This window comes from Heterodontus francisci, chromosome 5 (assembly GCF_036365525.1).
Source record: "Heterodontus francisci isolate sHetFra1 chromosome 5, sHetFra1.hap1, whole genome shotgun sequence".
NCBI classification, from domain to species: Eukaryota; Metazoa; Chordata; class Chondrichthyes; order Heterodontiformes; family Heterodontidae; genus Heterodontus; species Heterodontus francisci.
This window is the reverse complement of record NC_090375.1, coordinates 67,222,587-67,245,406: the sequence shown is the minus strand read 5'-3', so window position 1 is coordinate 67,245,406 and position 22,820 is coordinate 67,222,587. Positions and strand designations below refer to the sequence as shown.

At 42.2% G+C, this 22,820-nt stretch overlaps 1 protein-coding gene across 3 annotated transcripts in view; it reads right to left on the bottom strand.

Annotated features, from left to right (window-relative positions):
* Positions 1-22,820, bottom strand: part of virma (vir like m6A methyltransferase associated) — a 152,825-nt gene that overhangs the window by 24,249 nt on the left and 105,756 nt on the right. For all 3 annotated transcript variants that reach the window (XM_068031581.1, XM_068031582.1, XM_068031583.1), the window contains exons 21-22: positions 20,475-20,641; positions 14,081-14,403 (exon numbers count right to left, since the gene is read on the bottom strand). In XM_068031581.1, coding sequence (XP_067887682.1) covers positions 14,081-14,403; positions 20,475-20,641 — 490 coding nt within the window. The remainder of the gene's footprint in view (positions 1-14,080; positions 14,404-20,474; positions 20,642-22,820) is intronic.

The window sequence follows — 22,820 nt, the reverse complement described above, 5'->3', positions numbered from 1 at the left end:
TGCTACTGTTCCTGCCTCCACCTACTTCTCAGGCAGCTCATTCCAGATACCCACTATTCTTGGTGTGAAAAATTACCCCTTTTATCCCCTTTAAGCCTACTCCCTCTCACCTTAAATCTACGCCCTCTAGTTTTAGTCACCCGTACCATGCGAAACAGACTCCGGCTATCTACCCTATCTATGTCTCTCATAATTTTATATACCTCTATCATGTCCCCTCTCAGCCTCCTTCGTTCCAGGGAAAACAGACCCAGCCTATCCAATCTCTCTTTATAACTCAAGCCCTCCAAACCAGTCAACATCCTTGTGAATCTTTTCTGCACCCTCTCTAGCTTAATCACATCTTTCCTGTAGTGCGGCGACCAGAACTGCACACAGTACTCAAATGCGGCCTAACCATGATTAATAAGTTTGCAGATGACACCAAAATTGGTGGTATAGTGGACAGTGAAGAAGGTTGTCTAAGGTTACAACAGGATATAGATAAACTGGGAAAGTGGGCAAGGGATTGGCAAATGGAATTTAACAGACAAGTGTGAAGTGATGCATTTTGGGAAGTTAAGGATAATATATTAGCATGGATAGAGAACTGGCTAAACTAACAGAAGACAGAGAGTTGGGATAAATAGGTTATTTTCAGGTTGGCAAACTATAACCAGTGGGGAGCCACGGGGATCAGTGCTGGGGCCTCATTTATTTACAATCTATATTAATGATTTGGATGAAAGGACTAAATGTATTGTGGCCAAATTTGCTGACAATACAAAGAGAGGTGGGAAAGCAAGTTCTGAGGAAGACAAAAGTGTTTGCAAAGGGATACAAATAGCTTAATTGAGTGAGCAAAAATTTGGCAGATGAATTATCATGTGGGGAAATGTGAGGTTATCCACTTTGGTAGGAGGAACTGAAAAGCAAAATGGAGGGAGACTACAGAATGCTGTAGTACAGAGGGATCCGGATATCCTCGTACGTGAAACACTAAATGTTAACATGTAGGTACAGCAAATAATTAGGAAGGCAAATGGAATGTTGGCCTTTATTACAAGGGGGATGAAGTATAAATGTAGGGAAGTCTTGGTACAACTGTACAAGACGTGGGTGAGATCATACCTAGAGTGAACAGCATACAGTTTTGGTCTCCTTATTTAAGGAGGGATATACCTGCATTGGAGGCAGTTCAGAGAAGCTTCACGAGGACGATTCCTGTGATGAAGGGGTTCTCCTACGAGGAAAGGTTGGGCCCATATCCACTGGAGTTTAGAAGAATAAGAGGTGATCTTATTGAAACATTTAAGATTTTGAGGGGGCTTGACAGGGTAGATGCTGAGAGGATGTTTCCCCTCGTGGGGGAATCTAGAACTAGGGGGTATAGTTTCAGAATAAGTGGTCGTCCGTTCAAGACCAAGATGAGGAGGAACTTCTTCTGAGGATCATGAATCTTTGGAATTCTCTACCCCAGACAGCTGTGGAGACTAAATCATTGGATATACTCAAAGCTGAAACAGACAGATTTTTAAACTATAGGTGTGTCATGGGTTATGGGGAAAAGGCAGGAAAATGGAGTTGAGGCCAATGACAGATCAGCCATGATCTTATTGAATGGTGGAGCAGGCTCAAGAGGCCATATGGCCTACTCCTGCTCCTATTTTTTATGTTAAGTTAGGAGCAATGTGGGCCTCTTGAAAATGGATAATGGTGATGCTATCAATGAAAATAAGGATATGACAGATGTGGAGAGTAATTATTTTGTGTCAGTATTTACAGTAGAAGAAGCGAATAGCATGTCAGACATCCCAAACAAAGTAATATTTAATCAGGGATGAAGATTCACCAAAATTAGTGTAAGCAAAATGATAGTAATGAAGAAAATAATGGGTCTAAAAAGTGACAACTTCCCAGGACCAGACAATTTCCATCCCAGGGTTTTTAAGGGAAGTAGGGTTCCAGGATTTAGAAGCTTCAGGCGGGATAGAGGGGGATGTAAAAGGGGTGGGGGAGTTGCATTACTTGTTAAGGAGAATATCACAGCTGTACTGCGAGAGGACACCTCGGAGGGGTCGTGCAGCGAGGCAATATGGGTGGAGCTCAGGAATAGGAAGGGTGCAGTCACGATGTTGGGGGTTTTCTACAGGCCTCCCAACAGCCAGCGGGAGGTAGAGGAGCAGGTATGTCGACAGATTTTGGAAAGATGTAAAGGTAACAGGGTTGTCGTGGTGGGTGATTTTAACTTCCCCGATATTGACTCGGACTCACTTAGTGCGAGGGGCTTAGATGGGGCAGAATTTGTAAGGAGCATCCAGGAGGGCTTCTTGAAACAATATGTAGATAGTCCAACTAGGGATGGGGCCATACTGGACCTGGTATTGGGGAATGAGTCCGGCCAGGTGGTCGAAGTTTCAGTAGGGGAGCATTTCGGGAACAGTGACCATAATTCCATACGTTTTAAGGTATTTGTGGATAAGGAAAAGAGTAGTCCTTGGGTTAAGGTGCTAAATTGGGGGAAGGCTAATTATAACAATATTAGGCAGGAACTGAAGAATTTAGACTGGGGGCGACTGTTTGAGGGTAAATCAACATCTGACATGTGGGAGTCTTTCAAATATCAGTTGATTAGAATCCAGGACCAGCATGTTCCTGTGAGGAAGAAGGATAAGTTTGGCAAGTTTCGGGAACCTTGGATAACGCGGGATATTGTGAGCCTAGTCAAAAAGAAAAAGGAAGCATTCGTAAGGGCTGGAAGGCTAGGAACAGACGAAGCACTTGAGGAATATAAAGACAGTAGAAAGGAACTTAAGCAAGGAGTCAGGAGGGCTAAAAGAGTTCATGAAAAGTCATTGGCATCAGGATTAAGAATAATCCCAAGGCTTTTTATACGTATATAAAGAGCAAGAGGGTAACTAGGGAAAGGGTTGGCCCACTCAAGGACAGAGAAGGGAATCTACATGTGGAGCCAGAGGAAATGGGCGAGGTACTAAATGAGTACTTTGCATCAGTATTCACCAAAGAGAAGGACTTGGTGGATGATGAGCCGAGGGAAGGGAGTGTAGATCGTCTCAGTCATCTCATTATCAAAAAGGAGGTGGTGTTGGGTGTCTTGCAAAGCATTAAGGTAGATATGTCCCCAGGGCCTGATGGGATCTACCCCAGAATACTAAGGGAGGCAAGGGAAGAAATTGCTGGGGCCTTGACAGAAATCTTTGCATCCTCATTGGCTACAGGTGAGGTCCCAGAGGACTGGAGAATAGCCAATGTTGTTCCTTTGTTTAAGAAGGGTAGCAAGGATAATCCAGGAAATTATAGGCCGGCGAGCCTTACATCAATGGTAGGGAAATTATAAGAGAGGATTCTTCGGGACAGGATTTACTCCCATTTGGAAACAAACAAACTTATTAGCGAGAGGCAGCACGGTTTTGTGAAGGGGAGGTCGTGTCTCACTAATTTGATTGAGTTTTTTGAGGAAGGGACAAAGATGATTGATGAGGAAGGGCAGTGGATGTTCTCTATATGGACTTCAGTAAAGCCTTCGACAAGGTCCCTCATGGCAGACTGGTACAAAAGGTGAAGTCACACGGGATCAGAGGTGAGCTGGCAAGATGGATACAGAACTGGCTCAGTCATAGAAGACAGAGGGTAGCAGTGGAAGGAAGGGTGCTTTTCTGAATGGAGGGATGTGACTAGTGGTGTTCCGCAGGGATCAGTGCTGGGACCTTTGCTCTTTGTAGTATATATAAATGATTTGGAGGAAAATGTAGCTGTCTGATTAGTAAGTTTGCGGACAACACAAAGGTTGGTGGAGTTGCGGATAGTGATGAGGATTGTCAGAGGATACAGCAGGATATAGATCGGTTGGAGACTTGGGCGGAGAAATGGCAGATGGAGTTTAATCCTGACAAATGTGAGGTAATGCATTTTGGAAGGTCTAATGCAGGTGGGAGGTATACAGTAAATGGCAGAACCCTTAGGAGTATTGACAGGCAGACAGATCTGGGCGGACAGGTCCACAGGTCACTGAAAGTGGAAACGCAGGTGGATCAGGTAGTCAAGAAGGCATACGGCATGCTTGCCTTCATCGGTCGGGGCATAGAGTATAAAAATTGGCAAGTCATGCTGCAGCTGTACAGAACTTTAGTTAAGCCACACTTAGAATATTGCGTGCAATTCTGGTCGCCACACTACCAGAAGGACGTGGAGGCTTTGGAGAGGGTACAGAAGAGGTTTATTAGGATGTTGCCTGGTCTGGAGGGCATTAGCTATGAGGAGAGGTTGGATAAACTCGGATTGCTTTCACTGGAATGACGGAGGTGGAGGGGAGGCATGATAGAGGTTTACAAAGTTATGAGCGGCATGGACAGAGTGGATAGTCAGAAGCTTTTTCCCCAGGGTGGAAGAGTCAGTTACTAGGGGACATAGGTTTAAGGTGAGAGGGGCAAAGTTTAGAGGGGATGTGTGAGGCAATTTCTTTACACAGAGGGTGGTGAGTGCCTGGAACCTACTGCCGGGGGAGGTGGTGGAAGCAGGTACGATAATGACGTTTAAGAGGCATCTTGACAAATACATGAATAGGATGGGACTAGAGGGATACGGTCCCTGGAAGTGCAGAAGGTTTTAGTTTAGGCAGGCATCAAGATCGGCGCAGGCTTGGAGGGCCGGATGGCCTGTTCCTGTGCTGTACTGTTCTTTGTTCTGGGGAAGGACATTGCAGATGCCCCAACTGTAATCTTCAAAAGTTGTCTTGATTGGGAACCATTCGTTTAGTTTGGAAACTTGTGCATGTCACTTGGATATTTAAGAATGGTAAGAAAGGGAAACCAGGGAACTAAAGCTCTCCATTTGTGGCTCAAATGACGCCAACTTGGTCTCTCAAGGGACATACAATGCCTCCAAGGCATCTGGACCACTCTAAAAACCATAACCTTGCAACAAATAACCGCTAAAACTAGGATACATGATATGGCCATTCAGCAGCTTAAGGAAGGAGAGACATGAAACCTGGGAAATCACAGACCATTTAGCCCTACATCTGTTGTCGGGAAATTACTAATGTCCACAAATAAGGATAGAGTGACTGAACACCTTGAAAATTTTCAACTGATCAGAGACAGCATGGATATGTGAAGAGTAGGTCACGTCTGATGAACCTGATTGAACTTTTTTTCAAGGTGACTAAAGTAGTGGGCAGGAATGTTATTTGTGTGGACTTAGCTCAAGTTGAAATTCATGGAATTGAAGACATATTATTAACCTGGTTAGGAAATGGGCTGAGTGGCAGGTGAAAGTAGGGATAATGGGCAGGTACTCTAACTGACCGGATGTGAATAGTGGTGCCCCACAGGATTAGTGTTGGGGCCTTAATTTTTTTTTACCATATTTATTAATGACTTAGATGATCAGGTAGAAAACCGCACATTCTAGTTTGCCGTTGACACAAAGACAAGTGACATTTTAAGCAGTCTAGATGGAAGCATAAAATTACAAAGAGATATTGATAGATCAATCAACATCTAGATTTTAAAATTCTCAGCCTTGATTTCAAATATTTCCATGGCCTTGCCCCTTCCCATCTCTGTAATCTCTTCCAGCCCCGCAACCCTCCGAGATACCCGTGTTCCTCTAATCTGACCTCTTGAGCATCCTCAATTTTAATCGCTCCACCATTAGTAGCCGCACCTTCAACTGCCTAGGCCCTAGGCTCTGGAATATACTCCCTGCACCTCTCTGCTTCAGTTTCCTCCTTTAAGACACTCCTTAAAACCTACCTCTTTGACCAAGCTTTTGGTTATCTGACCGAATATCTCGTGTGTCTCAATGTCATATTTTGTTTTATAATGCTCCTGTGAAGTGCCTTGGGACATTTTATTACATTTAAGGTGTTATATAAATATATGCTGTTGTTGCAGTAGTAATAAGTGTACAGGCAAAACTGTGGCAAATGGATTTCAATGTAGGCAAATGTGACGTCATGCACTTTGGATCTCAAAAGGATAAAAATTTCTCTGGTGAAAAGCTAGAAACCATGACGGTCCAAAGAGACTTGGAGATCAATGTACACAGATCCTTACAATATTGTGGACAGGTACAGAAAATAATCAAAAACGCTAATGGAGTGCTGGCCTTTACACCAAGAGGACTGCAATACCAAAGGGCAAATGATATGCTATACAAAGCCCTGGTTAGATCACACCTGGAGTACTGTGAGCAGTTCTGGGTACCACACCTTAGGAAGGAAATACAAGCCTTGGATGGCGTGCAGCATAAATTTACCAAAATGATACGTTGACTTAAAGGATTAAATTACAAGGAGAGATTTCGCAAACTAAGGTTGCATTTCCTGAAATTTAAAAAGGTTAAGGGGTGATTTGATTGAGGTTTTCACAATGTCAGGGAAAACCCACCTGCCAAGACTGAGGCACACATTATTTCGCCACATGAACATTAAAACTTAAAAAGCCCTGACCAGAAGGACATTTGCCTAGTGATAGACAATGTTGAAACAATGGGGACCCAGCAGTTGCTTCTCCAATACACAGAAGTGGTCAAACCAGTTTTAGTCACATGACTAGCTGGCTCGAGTTTTGAATTTGAAATTCCAACAAAGGATTAGGACAGACAAAGCCGTGTGCTCCTGGAACTGAGAACATCTCCTCTCCTGCCTGCCTTCATCTCTTCCTACGGAACTGAATCTGGTGAAAACACGTGAAACTAAAAGAGACAAAAATTTCCTACGTCAGCAAGGTTTTAAGACGATGACTGGGCCCCAACAAAATGCAAGACTTCAATCAAGGACTACAGCGAGCTCAAGAAAAGGCAAGAAGAAATTGCCTCAAACTGTTCAACTTATCTTTTCTTCTGTTCTTTTCTGTCCCTATTTTGCATGTTTATATAGTTTGTGCATGCTCGTGTGAGTGCGTCGTATATCTGTAGGCATGAACCGCATTAGAATTTAAGTTTAAGGTTTAATAAATTTCCTCTTTCTGCTTTAAACCAAACAGAGCCTGTCTGTGCTCGTTTCTTTGCCCTTATAATTGGAAAGTTTTGAACAAGTATTCACAAAGGGAGAGCTCAAAACACAGTGTTTAACATTAAACCCTGTTACAATAAGACCAGGTGAAGACAGCAAAAGACCTCTAGACACATTGCTCACCTGGTCTTAACAATAATATTAAGGAAAACAGATAGGGTAGATGTAGAGAAACTATTTTGTCTGGGTGGGGAGTCTAGGACTAGGGGCATAGTCTAAAAATTAGAGCCAAACCTTTCAGGAGTTAGGAAGCACCTCTATACCCAAAAGGTGGTAAAAGTTTGGAACTCTCTTCCACAAATGGCAACTGATGATATGTCAATTGAAAATCTTAAGTCTGAGATTGATGGATTTTTGGTAACCATATGTATTAAGGGAAAATGGGGCAAAAGTGGGTACATGGAGTTTGGTCACAGATCAGCCATGATATCACTGAATAGCAGAACAGACTCGAAGGGCTAAGTGGTCTTCCTCTATCCCTCATTGGAGCAAAATCAGACAAAAACTGGCACCGAGACAAAGAACAAGATATTATGATGGGTGGCCAAAAGCTTTGTTAAAGACATAACGGGTGAGAATGGCCAAAGACCAAAAGATCTGAAAAATAGTTGCCGAAGACAAAAACATTTTTTGACAAGGAATCATGTAATTATAGCATTGCTAACCATCTGTAATATCCCAATCTATTTCTATATGATATGACATAATACTTTGAATAAAATCTGGAAGCGGATGCTCTTACCAACTTTACCCAGAATAGCTGCCAGGTCTCAGACTAAGGGTAGAATAATGGCATCTAATATACATTGCAGCTCACTTAGGGTTGGACATGTATAGACAGGAGGAAGAGACTAATGACAAACAATAGGTTAAGCTAATTGTACAGAATATTCTTTGGATTTTCTAATAACGTATTTGTGAGCAATTAGGTTGTTCAACAATGCAGCCAAACTGGGGAAAGGAGTTCTAGTTTGGACTAGAAATTAATGCAGCTTCCAGGTCACTTCAAATGTCTTGGCCATTTGATCCCCTCCCTCACTGTCCCCCGGTTGGCTGCTCACTCGATCCCCCTGCCCCCCCCCCACCGCCGCTACCCAGTTGGCTACTTGTTGTTCACCCGCTCGGTGCATGGTGACGTCATGTGGTGACATCAGTGCATGCATGCGCAGATTCATACTGGTAAGCTGGCAAGCAATGATGACTTTGGTGATTGCTCTGCATTGTCAGGAGACGGTGTTTTCTTAAAGCTGGTCTTTTGGTCAAGGATGGAAAGGAAAAAGTCAATGGAGGATTTCTGAAACCCCAATGTCGAAAATCTGCCATTTGGCGGAAATTTCTCGTCCCTGGATATAGGTTTTTAAGAAGAGTATTAAAGGAAAAGAGGGAAGTGGGGTTGTTTAGGAAGGGAATCTAGAGCTTCAGACCAATGCTGCTGAAGGAATGGCCTCCAATGGTGGGGCATAGGGAGGGGGGAAATGTACAAGAGGCCAGAGTCGAAGGAATACAAAGTTTTTGGATAGGTGTGGGGCTAGAGTAGGTTACAGATAAAGGGGGGAATGCAGCCATGGAAGGATTTGAACATGGTAAGATTTGTAAAATTGAGGCTTTGATGGTTCAGGAGCCTTGGTGGGTCAGCTAGCACAGGGGTGATGAGTGAATGAGACTTGGCTGCAGGTTAGAATACCAGCAGCATAGTTTTGGACGGAGGGTGGAAGATGGTAGACTGGCCAGCTGAGCATTGGAGCAGCTCAGTCTGGAGTTACAAAAGCATGCAAGAGGATTTCGGTAGCTGATAAATTGAGGTAGGGACAGAGACAGGTGATATACGGAGATGGAAGCAGGCAGTCTTTGTAACGGTGAGGATATAAGATCAGCTCAGCTCAAGGTCAAATAGAAAGCCAAGGAGGCAAACAGTCTATTTTACCCTCAGGCAGTGCACAGGTAGAGGGGATGGAATTGTTGGCGTGGTAACAGTTTGTGGTGGAGGCTACAAGTAATGCTTCGATCTTCCCAATGCTTAACTGGAGGAAAGCTCAATTCACCCAAGACTAGATGTAGGACAAGCAGTTTGACAACACAGAAGCAGTGGAGGGGTCTAGAGCAGTGGTTATGAAGAGGAGCAGGTGTCACAGAACCCAATGCAGGAAATTCTTTGGCTACAATTGGTTAGGTTAAGATTGGAACTAGGTGAATTAGAATATTACAGCGCAGTACAGGCCCTTCGGCCCTCGATGTTGCGCCGACCTGTGAAACCATCTGACCTACACTATTCCATTTTCATCCATATGTCTATCCAATGACCACTTAAATGCCCTTAAAGTTGGCGAGTCTACTACTGCTGCAGGCAGGGCGTTCCACGCCCCTACTACTATGAGTAAAGAAACTACCTCTGACATCTGTCCTATATCCATCACCCCTCAACTTAAAGCTATGTCCCCTCGTGTTTGCCATCACCATCCGAGGAAAAAGACTCTCACTATCCACCCTATCTAACCCTCTGATTATCTTATATGCCTCTATTAAGTCACCTCTCCTCCTCCTTCTCTCCAACGAAAACAACCTCAAGTCCCTCAGCCTTTCCTCGTAAGACCTTCCCTCCATACCAGGCAACATCCTAGTAAATCTCCTCTGCACCCTTTCCAAAGCTTCCACATCCTTCCTATAATGCGGTGACCAGCACTGCACGCAATACTCCAGGTGCGGTCTCACCAGAGTTTTGTACAGCTGCAGCATGACCTCGTGGCTCCGAAACTCGATCCCCCTACTAATAAAAGCTAACACACCATATGCCTTCTTAACAGCCCTATTAAATCCCTGAAGGTTGCTACCCAGGTTATGTACCTGGACACCAAGATCTCTCTGTTCATCTACACTACCAAGAATCTTCCCATTAGCCCAGTACTCTGCATTCCTGTTACTCCTTCCAAAGTGAATCACCTCACACTTTTCCCCATTAAACTCCATTTGCCATCTCTCAGCCCAGCTCTGCAGCCTATCTATGTCCCTCTGTACCCTACAACATCCTTCGGCACTATCCACAACTCCACCGACCTTAGTGTCATCCGCAAATTTACTAACCCACCCTTCTACACCCTCTTCCAGGTCATTTATAAAAATGACAAACAGCAGTGGCCCCAAAACAGATCCTTGCGGTCCACCACTAGTAACTAAACTCCAGGATGAACATTTGCCATCAATCACCACCCTCTGTCTTCTTTCAGCTAGCCAATTTCTGATCCAAAGCTCTAAATCACCTTCAACCCCATTCTTCCGTATTTTCTGCAATAGCCTACCGTGGGGAACCTTATCAAACGCCTTACTGAAATCCATATACACCACATCCACTGCTTTACCCTCATCCACCTGTTTGGTCACCTTCTCAAAAAACTCAATAAGGTTTGTGAGGCACGACCTACCCTTCACAAAACCGTGCTGACTATCGCTAATGAACTTATTCTTTTCTAGATGATTATAAATCCTGTCTCTTATAACCTTTTCCAACATTTTACCCACAACCGAAGTAAGGCTCACAGGTCTATAATTACCACCATTCAATATCATGGCTGATCATCTAATCTCAGTACCCTGTTCCCACTTTCTCCCCGTATCCCTTGATTTATATCTAACTCTTTCTTGAATATATTTAATGATTTGGCCTCAACTGCTTTCTGTGGTACAGAATTCCACAGGTTCACCACTCTCTGGGTGAAGAAACCTCTCCTCATCTCAGTCTAAATGGCTTACCCCCTTATCCTTAGACTATGACCCCTGGTCCTGGACTCCCCCGCCATCGGGAACATCCTTCCTCCATCTAATCTGTCCAGTCTGGTTAGAATTTTGTAGGTTTCTATGAGATCCCCGCTCATGCTTCTAAATTCTAGTGAATACAAGCCTAATCGACCCAATCTCTCTTCATACATCAGTCCTGCCATCCCAGGAATCAGTCTGGTGAACCTTCACTGCACTCCCTCCATAGCAAGAACATCCTTCCTCAGATAATGAGACCAAAACTGCACACAATACTCCAGATGTGGTCTCACCAAGACCTTGTATAATTGCAGCCAAGATATCCTTGCTCCTGTTCTCGAATCCTCCCACTATGAAGGCCAACATACCATTTGCCTACTTAACTGCCTGCTGCACCTGCATGCTTACTTTCAGCGACAGGTGCACAAGGACACCCAGGTCTCGCTGCACCTCCCCCTTTCCCAATCTATCGCCGTTCAGATAATAATCTGCCTTTCTGTTTTGGCCACCAAAGTGGATAACCTCACATTTATCCATATTATAATGCATCTGCCACGTATTTACCCAATATGAAAGGCACAATTCAACATAGTGGCTCATCAGACCCCTTTCCTATCCTGAGTGGCATGAAACAGGGCTGTGTTCTCACACCCACACTTTTTGGGATTTTCTTCTCCCTGCTGCTTTCACATGCGTTCAACTCCTCTGAAGAAATTTTCCTCCACGCAAGATCAGGGGGCAGGTTGTTCAACCTTGCCCGTCTAAGAGCCAAGTCCAGAGTACGGAAAGTCCTCATCAGGGAACTCCTCTTTGCCGACGATGCTGCTTAAACATCTCACACTGAAGAGTGCCTGCAGAGTCTCATCGACAGGTTTGCGGCCGCCTGCAATGAATTTGGCCTAACCATCAGCCTGAAGAAAACGAACATCATGGGGCAGGACGTCAGAAATGCTCCATGCATCAATATTGGCAACCACGCTCTGGAAGTAGTTCAAGAGTTCACATACCTAGGCTCAACTATCACCAGTAACCTGTCTCTAGATGCAGAAATCAACAAGCGCATGGGAAAGGCTTCCACTGCTATGTCCAGACTGGCCAAGAGAGTGTGGGAAAATGGCGCACTGACACGGAACACAAAAGTCCAAGTGTATCAAGCCTGTGTCCTCAGTACCTTGCTCTATGGCAGCGAGGCCTGGACAACGTATGTCAGCCAAGGTGAGGACAGTCCCACTCAGCTAAACAATGAAGAGAGTCATTGAAAGAGAACGGCATGGTCAACTGTGTTAAAGCTTTCAGCGAGGTTGAGAAGAATTAGATGGGATAGTGCACCATGGTCACAGTCAGGGAGGATGTCATTTGTGACTTTGTTTAGTGCCATTTCAGTGCTGTTACAGGAGTGGAAATCTGATTGGAGAGGTTCAAGCATGAAGATGTGTGAAGGTTTGACAGATTTAGAAAGTGACAACACATTCAGGAATTTTAGGGAGGAAAGGAAGATTGGAGATGGGGAAGCAGTTTGCAAGGACAGAAAAGTCAAAAAGCTTTGGGGGGGGTGTGGCGAAGAGAGTTGAAAGGGAGGGGGCAGTATCTGAAGGGAGGGAACCATCTACATTGGCTCAGAGGAGGAAGCAAAACCTTACCATGAGTTTTGCATACTGATAAAACGGTGTATACTGGAAATCTTTTCAAAGCACATCTGCAGGCCACTGAAAGAAATACATTATTGAACAAGGGAAAATAAACATGAAAAGTGCATGCTAAACAAGGGCCAATGAGGAAAACCAAACCCTGGAAAATTCCTCTCCAACACTCTCAGGCGATGGAAACGAATCCGGGAGGCCATAGGTACGTTAACTGTTAATCCACTTACCTTTTGTATCATGCGATTTTGCCCCAACCAAGAACCGATCCAGGTCCCTCTCGAAGGCATGCAGAGAGTCTGTGCACTCCACACAAGCCGGCAATGCATTCCAGAGGCTCACTCGGAAAAAAGCACCACCTAGCATTTAGCCTATTCCTACTTTTTTGTAGTTTAAATGCATGTCACTGGTTCTCCCCAATCTATTAAATTGAAATAATCTATCAATAGGCATAAACAAGCCATTTCACTATTTTATATTAGGTCACTTCTAAGTCTATGCTGCTCTAAATTAAATAGATGCTGCTTTTTAAAGCTATCTGAATAAATATGGTTCTTTAAGCAAGAAATCATTCTTATAACTCTCCTCTGAACCTTTTGCAAGGTCACAACATCACCCACCATGTGAGGGATCCAAAACTGGGCACAGTACTCCAGATGTGGTGTGATCAACAACCCGTATAATGACAAAACTGTGTCCTTCGATTGGTACTGAAGGATTCTATTAATACAACATTTTGCTTTGGCCGCAGATTCTCAGTATTGCTTGTGAAGCCTTGGTGATCTATGCACAACACCACCAAAATCCTTTTCTCTCTCAACTCCTTTCATTATCATCCCCTGTAAATGATAAATGTATTCTGTGTTGGTCCTATCTACATGCAAGCTTATCTAGCTTAAATGTCAATTGCCATTGTTTGACCCATTCCCCTATTGCATCTAAATCTCTGCATTGGATTGCACTCTTCTATTGTCTTAACCCTTGAATAAACGTTAGTAACATTTGAAAACATGCTAATCATACCCCTAATACGTTCCAAGTTCTTAATAAAAACCTGGAACAATAGCGGGCCTAACACCAATTCCTGGAAGACACCACTTGTAACATGCCTCCAGGGGGATCTACAACTGTTGACTACAAATTTTGGTGCCAAATCCTACTCCAGTATATCAAATTCCTACTGTTACCACAAGATTCTATCTCGTGAAGTACTTTACCAAAGGCTTCTGAAAGACCAGGTAGATAACGTCAACCAGACTAACCTAGTCACTAACCTCATAACTTCATCAGCAAACTCAAATCAAGTATGTCAAAAACAACCTTCTTCTCCGGAAGCTGTGTTGAGCATCTCGAATGGTCCCTTATTTTTCCCAGTGATCATAAAGATCATCTCCTAGGATCACTTCAACCATCTTCCCAATGATGGATATCAGGCTGATGGTCCTATAGTTTCCTGGATCAGATTTATCCCCTTTTTTGAGAATTGCAACTACATGAGCTACTTTGCAATCCAAGGGAACTATCTCTGTCTCTATTGAGCTATGGAAGACAATTTTTGCTGTTACTGAAGTATTAAATGAATTAAGTAAATAAAATGTAAATAACAAGATTATTTCAATTAGCTCAGTATCACACTAAATGACGTGGGAACTGTCTATGGTAAATATTAACAAACCTTTCGGAGCAGGTGGAGAAAAGAAACGGTTCTGACTGTGAAAGACACCTCGTCCTCTATTTCCAGAAAATCCACCACGAGGAGCTTTCTGAGGTCCTTTATTTGTCCTTTTTGCTGGGGGTGGGCCCGAGGAGGGAACATCTTTGCATTCTGCTGCTACAAAATCATCCACATGCATTGAGGGTGGTCTGCTTGTATTTTGCTTCCGTTGCCGAAATATATCATGAGGTCTACAATTTGACCCAAATCCCCCTCTGCCTCGACCTCGGGGAGGCGGCACTATGTGGGCTCGTTTAGCAGGCTCTATATATTCAGATTTTCCACTAAAATAAAATTCAGAAATAGATCAGAAAATTTAAAAATGACTCTACAATGCTGTTACACATAGTATCACTTAAAAATGCAAATAACACTTAGCTTGAACGTTACAGAAAAAGCATATTTCAGTTATATTGTCAGTAAACGAAAATTCAAAGTTGAAGTTAAGATAATGAATATTACTTTCTGTAAAAGACTGATTTCCATAACAACCTCATCTTTCAGAAAACTGCCCCAGTAGACTGGATAGATTTTAATTTTAGATCTTTAACTTCAGAACTTAAAAAGTTTTATATATTTTTCATATGCTGATAACACAAGATAATAGCACTAGGTAGTGGAATGCATTCCAATTTTAATCACCTAGTGACCACATACAAATAATCTGTCTCAACTGTTCTTCCAAACCGACTATTGTTCCAGTCAGACATTTGCATTTCCTACACCAAACAATCTGCAGCTTCTCTAATTTGTAACAAGTTTGAAACAGTTTTGTGCTATAACCCACAGTCATCAGAAGCTCAGTCGCAACTACTCAAATCCATTTTATGTAGGCCCTTTACACTTACAGCCAACAAAGCAATGAGATCATCCAGTCACTGTAGACTGCATTTAAACTCCAGTTTCAGGGAGGAAAAAGCACCTCTTTTGGTGTAAATATGATATGGGTTACACTGGGCTGGTTTTAATCCAACTAATTTACCCCTAAATGCGAAACACTGCCTAACTCTTTCTTTCTACCCAGTCCTTGCAACCAAGACAATAGGTTCACAGACCCACTTCTAAAACGGATTTGAACTGGCCCTAGAACTTATGCAATTATGGTCAAGTAACATATCTCCTTTAATTTATATTACTCCCTCTGTGAGGAAATACTAAAGTAGTTAAAATAAAGGATGAAGGACTTTGAGAGGAAGGGGGCCATCTTGTACTAGATATTGAGAGCAGTGAGGCTTTACAAGTATTGCCCCTCAGTGGTTACAGAGGATGGTGGAAGTGGGATAGTAGAAATACCTAAGATATGGAAGAGCTAGTATGCTAGATACTTAGAAGGTAAGTTTTTTAAAAAAGGAAAGTCATCTTGGCCCAGATGGCATGCATACAAAATAACAGTGATATTGTCAATGAAAATGAGGAAATGGCAGATATGTTGAATAACTACTTTGCATCAGTATTTACAGTGGAGGAAGAGGATAGTATGCTACATATCCCCAAGAAACTAATACTGAATTAGGGACTGGGGACTCATCAAAATTAACATAAGTAAAATAACAGTAATGAAGAAAATAAATAAAATAGTAAAAAATGTGACAAATCCCCAGGACCAGGTGGTTTCTGTCTCAAGGTTTTAAAGGAAGTAGGAGAGAACATTGCAGACGCTCCAATTATAATTTTCCAAAGTTCTCTTGATTCAGGAACCGTTCCTTTAGATTGCAAAATTGCATGCCACTCACTATTTAAGACAAATGGGAGAGGGAAACCAGGGAATTACAAACCAGTTAGCCAAACCTCGGTTGCTGGAAAATGACTAACCTATAATTAAGGATAAGGACACCTTTAAACATTTCACTTAATCAGAGAAAGCTAGTCATAGAGAGATACAGCACTGAAACAGGCCCTTCGGCCCACCAAGTCTGTGCCGACCAACAACCAGCCATTTACACTAATCCTACATTAATCCCATATTCCCTACCACAACCCCACCATTCTCCTACCACATACCTACACTAGGGGCAATTTACAATGGCCAATTTGCCTATCAACCTGCAAGTCTTTGGCTGTGGGAGGAAACTGGAGAACCCGGCGGAAACCCACGCGGTCACAGGGAGAACTTGCAAACTCCGCACAGGCAGTACCCAGAACCGAACCCAGGTCGCTGAGCTGTGAGGCTGCGGTGCTAACCACTGCGCCACTCCACAGTGTAGATTTGTAATGGGCAAGTCATGCCTGATGAACCTGATTGGAATTTTTGAAGAGTTAACTAAAATAGCGGGCAGGGGAATGTCTATGGATGTTATTTATATGGACTTCCAGAAAGCATTCAATAACTCTCCTCATAAGTGACGATTAGCTAAAGTTGAAGTACATGGAATTAAAGATAAATTATTGACCTGGTGAGGAAACTGGCTGAGCAACAAGAGACAGAGAGTAGGGATAACAAGCAGGTACTCTAATTGGCAGGATGTGACTAACGGTATCCCACAGGGATCTGTGTTGGGACCTCAACAAATCACAGTTTTTATTAATCACTTCGATGATGGGATAGAAAGCCACATATTCAAGTTTACTGATGACAAAAAGATAAGGAGCATTGTAAGCAGAGTAGATGGAAGCATAAAATTACAAAGAAATATTCATAAATTAAGTGAATGAGCAAAACTGTGGCAAATGAATTTCAATATAGGTAAGTGTGAGGTCATCCACTTTGGACTTAAAAAGGACATATCAAAGTACTTTCTAAATGGTGAAAAGCTAAAAACAGTGGTAGTCCAAAGAGACTAGGGGCCCATGTACAGAGATCATTAAAATGTCATAGACAGATATAGAAAATAATCAAAAAGTCTAATGGAATGATGGCCTTTATATCTGGACGACTAGAATACAGGGGATAGAGGTTATGCTGCAGCTATACAAAGCCCTAGTTAGACCACACCTGAAGTACGATGAGCAGTTCTGGGTACCACACCTGAGGAAGGTTATATTGTTCTTTCAGGGAGTGCAGCACAGATTTACCAGAATGATACCTGGACTCCAAGGGTTTCATTACGAGGAAGGATTATACAAACTAGGGTTGTATTCCCTGAAATATAGAAGGTTAAGCAGTGCTTTGATAAAAGCTTTAAATATATTAAGGTGAACTGACAGGGTAGACAGGGAGAAATTATTTCTACTGGTTCAGGAATCTAAGACTAAGGGTGGTAGAAATTTGTAATTCTCTTCTGCAAATGGCAATTAATGCTAGGTCAATTGTAAATTTTAAATGAGATTGATAGGTTTTTGCTAACCAAAGATATGAAGGGATATGGGACAAAGCGGGTCACAGATCAGCCATGATCTATCTCATTGAATGGCATAACAGGCTCAAGTGGGTAAATGACCTACTCCTATGTTCCTATAGAATCGCAGGAGGTTGGGAGAAGATGGAGATACTAATTTTTAAATCTTTGGAAATTAAAATAGTGGCAAAAAGGACTGGAGGACAGCAAATGTTACATCCTGATTCAAAGAGAGGGGAAAAAAGATAAGCCAGAAAATTGTATTCATGAACAGTCAGTATGGATTTGTTAAGGGCAGATCATGCTTGACCACTTTAATTAAATTGAAGGAAATCACATGGTGTATAGTTGAAGGGAGTGCAGTGGACGTTGTACATCAAACTGCTTCAGGATGTGGGCAGGGCTGTGCACCATGATCTCTTGTTTTCCATTGATATAAATAACTTGGATATAGGAAATTTGCTGACAATATCAAATTGGAAGTCATGGAGGAATAATGCAGGAAAAATAGACAGACTAAAAAAGTGCAGGCAGATGGAAGATGCTGTTCAATACATATAAATGTGAGGGCATCACTTTGAAGAAAAGAACAGGGAAAGAAGTAAATCCTAAATGGCAAGATTGTCAACAGAGATCTACAAATACATATAGGTATAGACACATAGATCTTTGAAGTTATAAAAGTTCACAAAAGAGGCAAATATGATTCTGGGTAATACATGGGCTGCAGAATAAAAGCAAAGAAGTGATGTTGACTTTGCATTAGAGATCAGTTGCACCAAATTTGGAGTACAGCATGCAGTTCTGGGCCATAGAAAATGTACAAAGACTCACTAAACTGACAGTAAGAACGAGCAGCAATAATCAAAGGAAGATTTGAAACACTGAGGCTTCTTTCACTGCCACAGAGAAGGGCATGGGGGAATCAAATATCATGAAAGGTTCGAGAAGTAGTCAAAGACTGTTCCTACTTATTGATGGATCAGTAACAAGGAGACATAGAATCAAATTTATCACTAGAACAATGAAGAAACAAGATAGCAAAGAAATGTTTCATAGAAGGTCATTAGAATATGGAATGCTTTACCACAACTGGCAATTGAGCCAAAGACTAATATAAATTAAACAGGATAACTGTTTGTAGCAGGGTTAGAATAGTTAGTTCCAGGTGAGGAGCTAGCACTGGCATAGGCTTCCTCCTGTTAAGTCTTTCTTTGATTCTATTAAATCCATGGCTTCAGTGAAGCTGAGATAACAACTAAGCAGCATGGAGAATCAAACACACATTATATCCACAAAAAGGTTACAGCACAGGAAGTCCTTTTATCTACAGGAGGGTAGGATGAGAGGAGGGCAGCATGAGAGGAAAGCGAAGAATGGAAGAAAGCGCCACAGTTCCAACTCCCAACTTAATAGCCAAAGACCCTTGCTAGACAGGCTGTTGGGCTCGACTGTGAAATTGTTGCTGGTTTCAGACAGGATTGGGCTCAACTAATGCCCTCATGCACAAATACCCTTCCAACTACAGCATACATGCTCACACATGAAGCACCACAATTTGGGAAAAGTACTAAAGGGCTGCCAGCACACATGGAACAACTCTCCAGTGTAGTCAATGCCTCCAGAAAGAAAAGTGGTATGGACGAAGACACAGTGTAAACATATCAAAGGAAGTTACTTGGATATATTGGTTTGGACTAGGAATAAAACATTCAGAACTAGAGCCAGTTATTTTTTCATGTGGCAAAGGAGAGCCTGAAGTCTAAATGGGCATAGATTTTCTTTAGATTGAACAAGAAATGTAAACAGGTGCATGAAGATACACTTTGGCACAAATATTCTTCCAGCACCTGCACAGATGTTTTCCACAACAGCATTGTGTTTGGTACTACATTCCCCTCTACTGAGACTCCTTTTCCTATTCAGTAGTAACACCTGAGGTCAAAACACTAAGTATCAACGTCAAGTACCACTGCACTGGAATATTAATAGGTTATTTCAAGGTACACAACAGCACTTTTTTTTTTAAAGGTTTGAAGTATAAGTAAATAAAAAACCATTTATGTGGGTATATTTTTAATTCAAACTGCTGCTCATAAAACCACCAATAGAATATTGTGTTTTCTTGGTCAAGATGCAGCATGATCATACTTGCAGTTGCATGCAGGATTTTATTCAAGATGGGAAGGTTGCAGGTCCTCTCCAGATTCTCCCAAAGGCTGCAACAGAGGCCAAGAGCCTCAGGCCATATAATGAATGGTCTAAACAAATCAAATTATCACAACTCAGAGGAAATGATAATGCAGATGGAAGCATTTAAAGTTGGAGTAGACAACTAGCGGACAGGCAGTTAATATTATAGGAGAAGAAGTGGGCCATTCAACTTTTCAAGCCTACTACCTGTTCAATTAAATCATGGCTGATCTAGATCTTAAATTAATCTTCCCGCCTTTGTTCTGTAACCCTTAATAGCCTTGCCAAACAAAAATCTATCAATCTCAGTTTTGAAATTTGACTGAGCCTCAACAGCTTTTTTGTGGGGGTTGGGAGGACAGCAGTTCCAGATCTTTACCTTAAATTTTATTTAAGGCTGGTTAAACATGGTTAAGATTGGAAAGTATTATTTTCCACACAAGTTGTAATGATTTGCAATAGATTCCCAGATGACTAGGAAAACAGATAATAATCAAACCTGATGATATCATTGCTGATGGGGGCCAGAGCCAATAAATAGGGCAGTTCTGTTGCATTCCAAGTTGTGTATCTTTGCTACAAGTAATGTGATTTTGACAATGGAGTTACCTGCCCAAAACAGTTAGTGGAATAAGAAAACCTTTTAAACAGCTAAAAGGGTACATATGTATGAAAATAGAGGTGTGAAAGTGTTGAAGTTATGTAACTGATACAACAGTGTGAAGTAGATAGCCAGTTAGAATCAACTAACACAGCACTTCCAAACATGTTTTCTATTCATAAGGTATATTCACAATTCTAAGTATACTGATAAACTGTAGAAGAGTCAAACTATGAGTTTCTTTACCCTGTGGTTCAAACAAAAAGGTTCAAATTTGACATCTCACCTGGAAGTAATAAAGGTCTCATGCTTGTGTTTTCCCAGCTTGAAGCCTTTTGATACCTTGGCTCTACCAGGAGATGAAGGTTCTGAAAGGAATGACCTTTCCAGTTCTGCTTTCAGATCCATATCACAGCAGCACTTCTCAGCTAGGTCAATCAAGTCAACCTTGACCTACAAAGAACATTAATGCAAACGGATCAGTGCTTGGCACCTAATCATGACTTATGAAAGAATACACAGGAATTCAAATGTCATTGTCAGAGTTATTATAGCACAAGAGGCCATTCAGCCCATTAAGTCCATGTCAGCTCTCTGTACAGCAATCCAAACAGTCCATTCCCCTGCTCTATTCCTGCAGTCCTGCAGGTTTATTTTCCTCAAGTGCCCATCCAACTTCCTTCCGAAATCAGCGATCACCTCCACTTCTACCACCCTTGTAGGCAGCGTGTTCTAAGTCATTCACTACAACTCGCTGCATAAAAAAGTTCTTCCTCACATCCTACCTGCATCTCTTGCCCAAAACCTGAAATCTGTGTCCCCTAGTCCATCTAGTACCATCAGATAATGGGAACATCTTTTTTTGGTCTACCTTATTCAAACCAGTCATTATCTTGTACCCCTCTATCAAATCTCCCCTCAATCTTCTTTGCTCTAAGCAGAACAATCCCAGTTTCTCTGAACCTAACTTGATAGCCAAAATCCCTCATTCCTGGAACCTTTCTGGTAAATCTCCTCTGTACCCAGTCAAGGGCCCTCACATCCTTCCTAAAGTGTCGTCACAATACTCTAGTTGTGACATAACCAGAGCTTTATAAAGGTTCAACATAACTTCCCTGCTTTTGTACACAATATCTCTATTTATGAAGCCCAAGATCCCACATACTTTGCTAACTACCTACTCCATATGCTTTGCTTACTACTTTCTCAATATGTCATAGGACCATAGGAAATAACAGCTGCCATTCAACTAGATCATGGCTGATCATCTACCTCAAAGCCATTTACCTGCACTATCCCCGTATCCCTTGATATCTTTAATATCTAGAAATCTATTGATCTCTGTCTTGAACATAATGAATCAGCCTTACAGCCCTCTGGGGTAGACAATTCCCAAGATTCACCACCGAGTGAAGAAATTCCTCCTCATCTCAGTCTTAAATGGCCCTCTTATCCTGAGACTGTGTTCCCTGGTTCTAAACCCACCCCCCCCCCCCCCCAACCCAGGGGAAACATCTTTCTTACATCTACCTTGTCGAGCCCTGTAAGAATTTTGTATGCTTCAATGAGATCACATCTCAATCTTCTAAACTCTAGAGAATACAGGCCCAGTCTCCTCAATCTCTCCTCATAGGACAATCCCGCCATCCCAGGGATCAGTCTGATGAACCTCTGATGCACTCACTCTATAGCAAGTATATCCTTCCTTAGGTAAGGAGACCAAAATTGTACACAATACTCCAGGTGCAGTCTCACCAAGGCTCTATACAACTGCAGCAAGACTTCTTTACTCCTATACTCAAATCTTTTTGCGATAAAGGCCAACATACCATTTGCCTTCCTAATTGCTGGCTGCACCTGCATGTTAGCTTTCAGTGACTTATGAACAAGGATGCCCATGGCCCTCTGTCCCTGTACACTCTTTAAAACAGTGCCATTTAGTCTATATTCTTCTCCCTATCGCTTCTGCCAAAACTCATCACTTCACAATTCAGTATGAAATTTCATCTGCCAGTTGTCTGCCCATTCTGCTAGCCTATCTACGTCCTCGATTGGTATCGCCTTCATTGTCTACCATCCTCCAGTCAGAAAAACAACTATTTACTATGACTCACTGTTTTCTGTCCTTCTGCCTTTTTTTTTTATCCAAGCTGATACTGACCCTCCTATTCCATCAACCTCAATTTTATTAACCAGCCTTTTATGTGGCACTTTGTCAATCTTAAAATCCACATAGACAACATCCATTGCTTTCTCTTAATCAACCTTCTCTGATACTCCATCAAAAAATTTAATTAGATTGATGAAGCTCGATCTGCCTTTTATAAATCCATGATGGCTCTCCTTAATTAACTCAAACCTCTCTAAATGCCTGCTGATTTTTTCCCCCCATTATTGTCCCAAAAACCTTACCAACACTGATGGCCTGTAGTTACTGAGAATGTCCTTACACCCTTTCTTGAATATGGGTGTCACATTTGCCACTATCCAATCTTCTGGCACCTCCCCTGTATCTAGGGAAGATTGGAAGATTATCTCCACTCCTACTACCTTTCACAACCTGGAATGCAAGCCACCTGGACCAGGCGACTTATCCACTCTAATCATAGCGAGCCTTTCCAGTTCAGCTTCC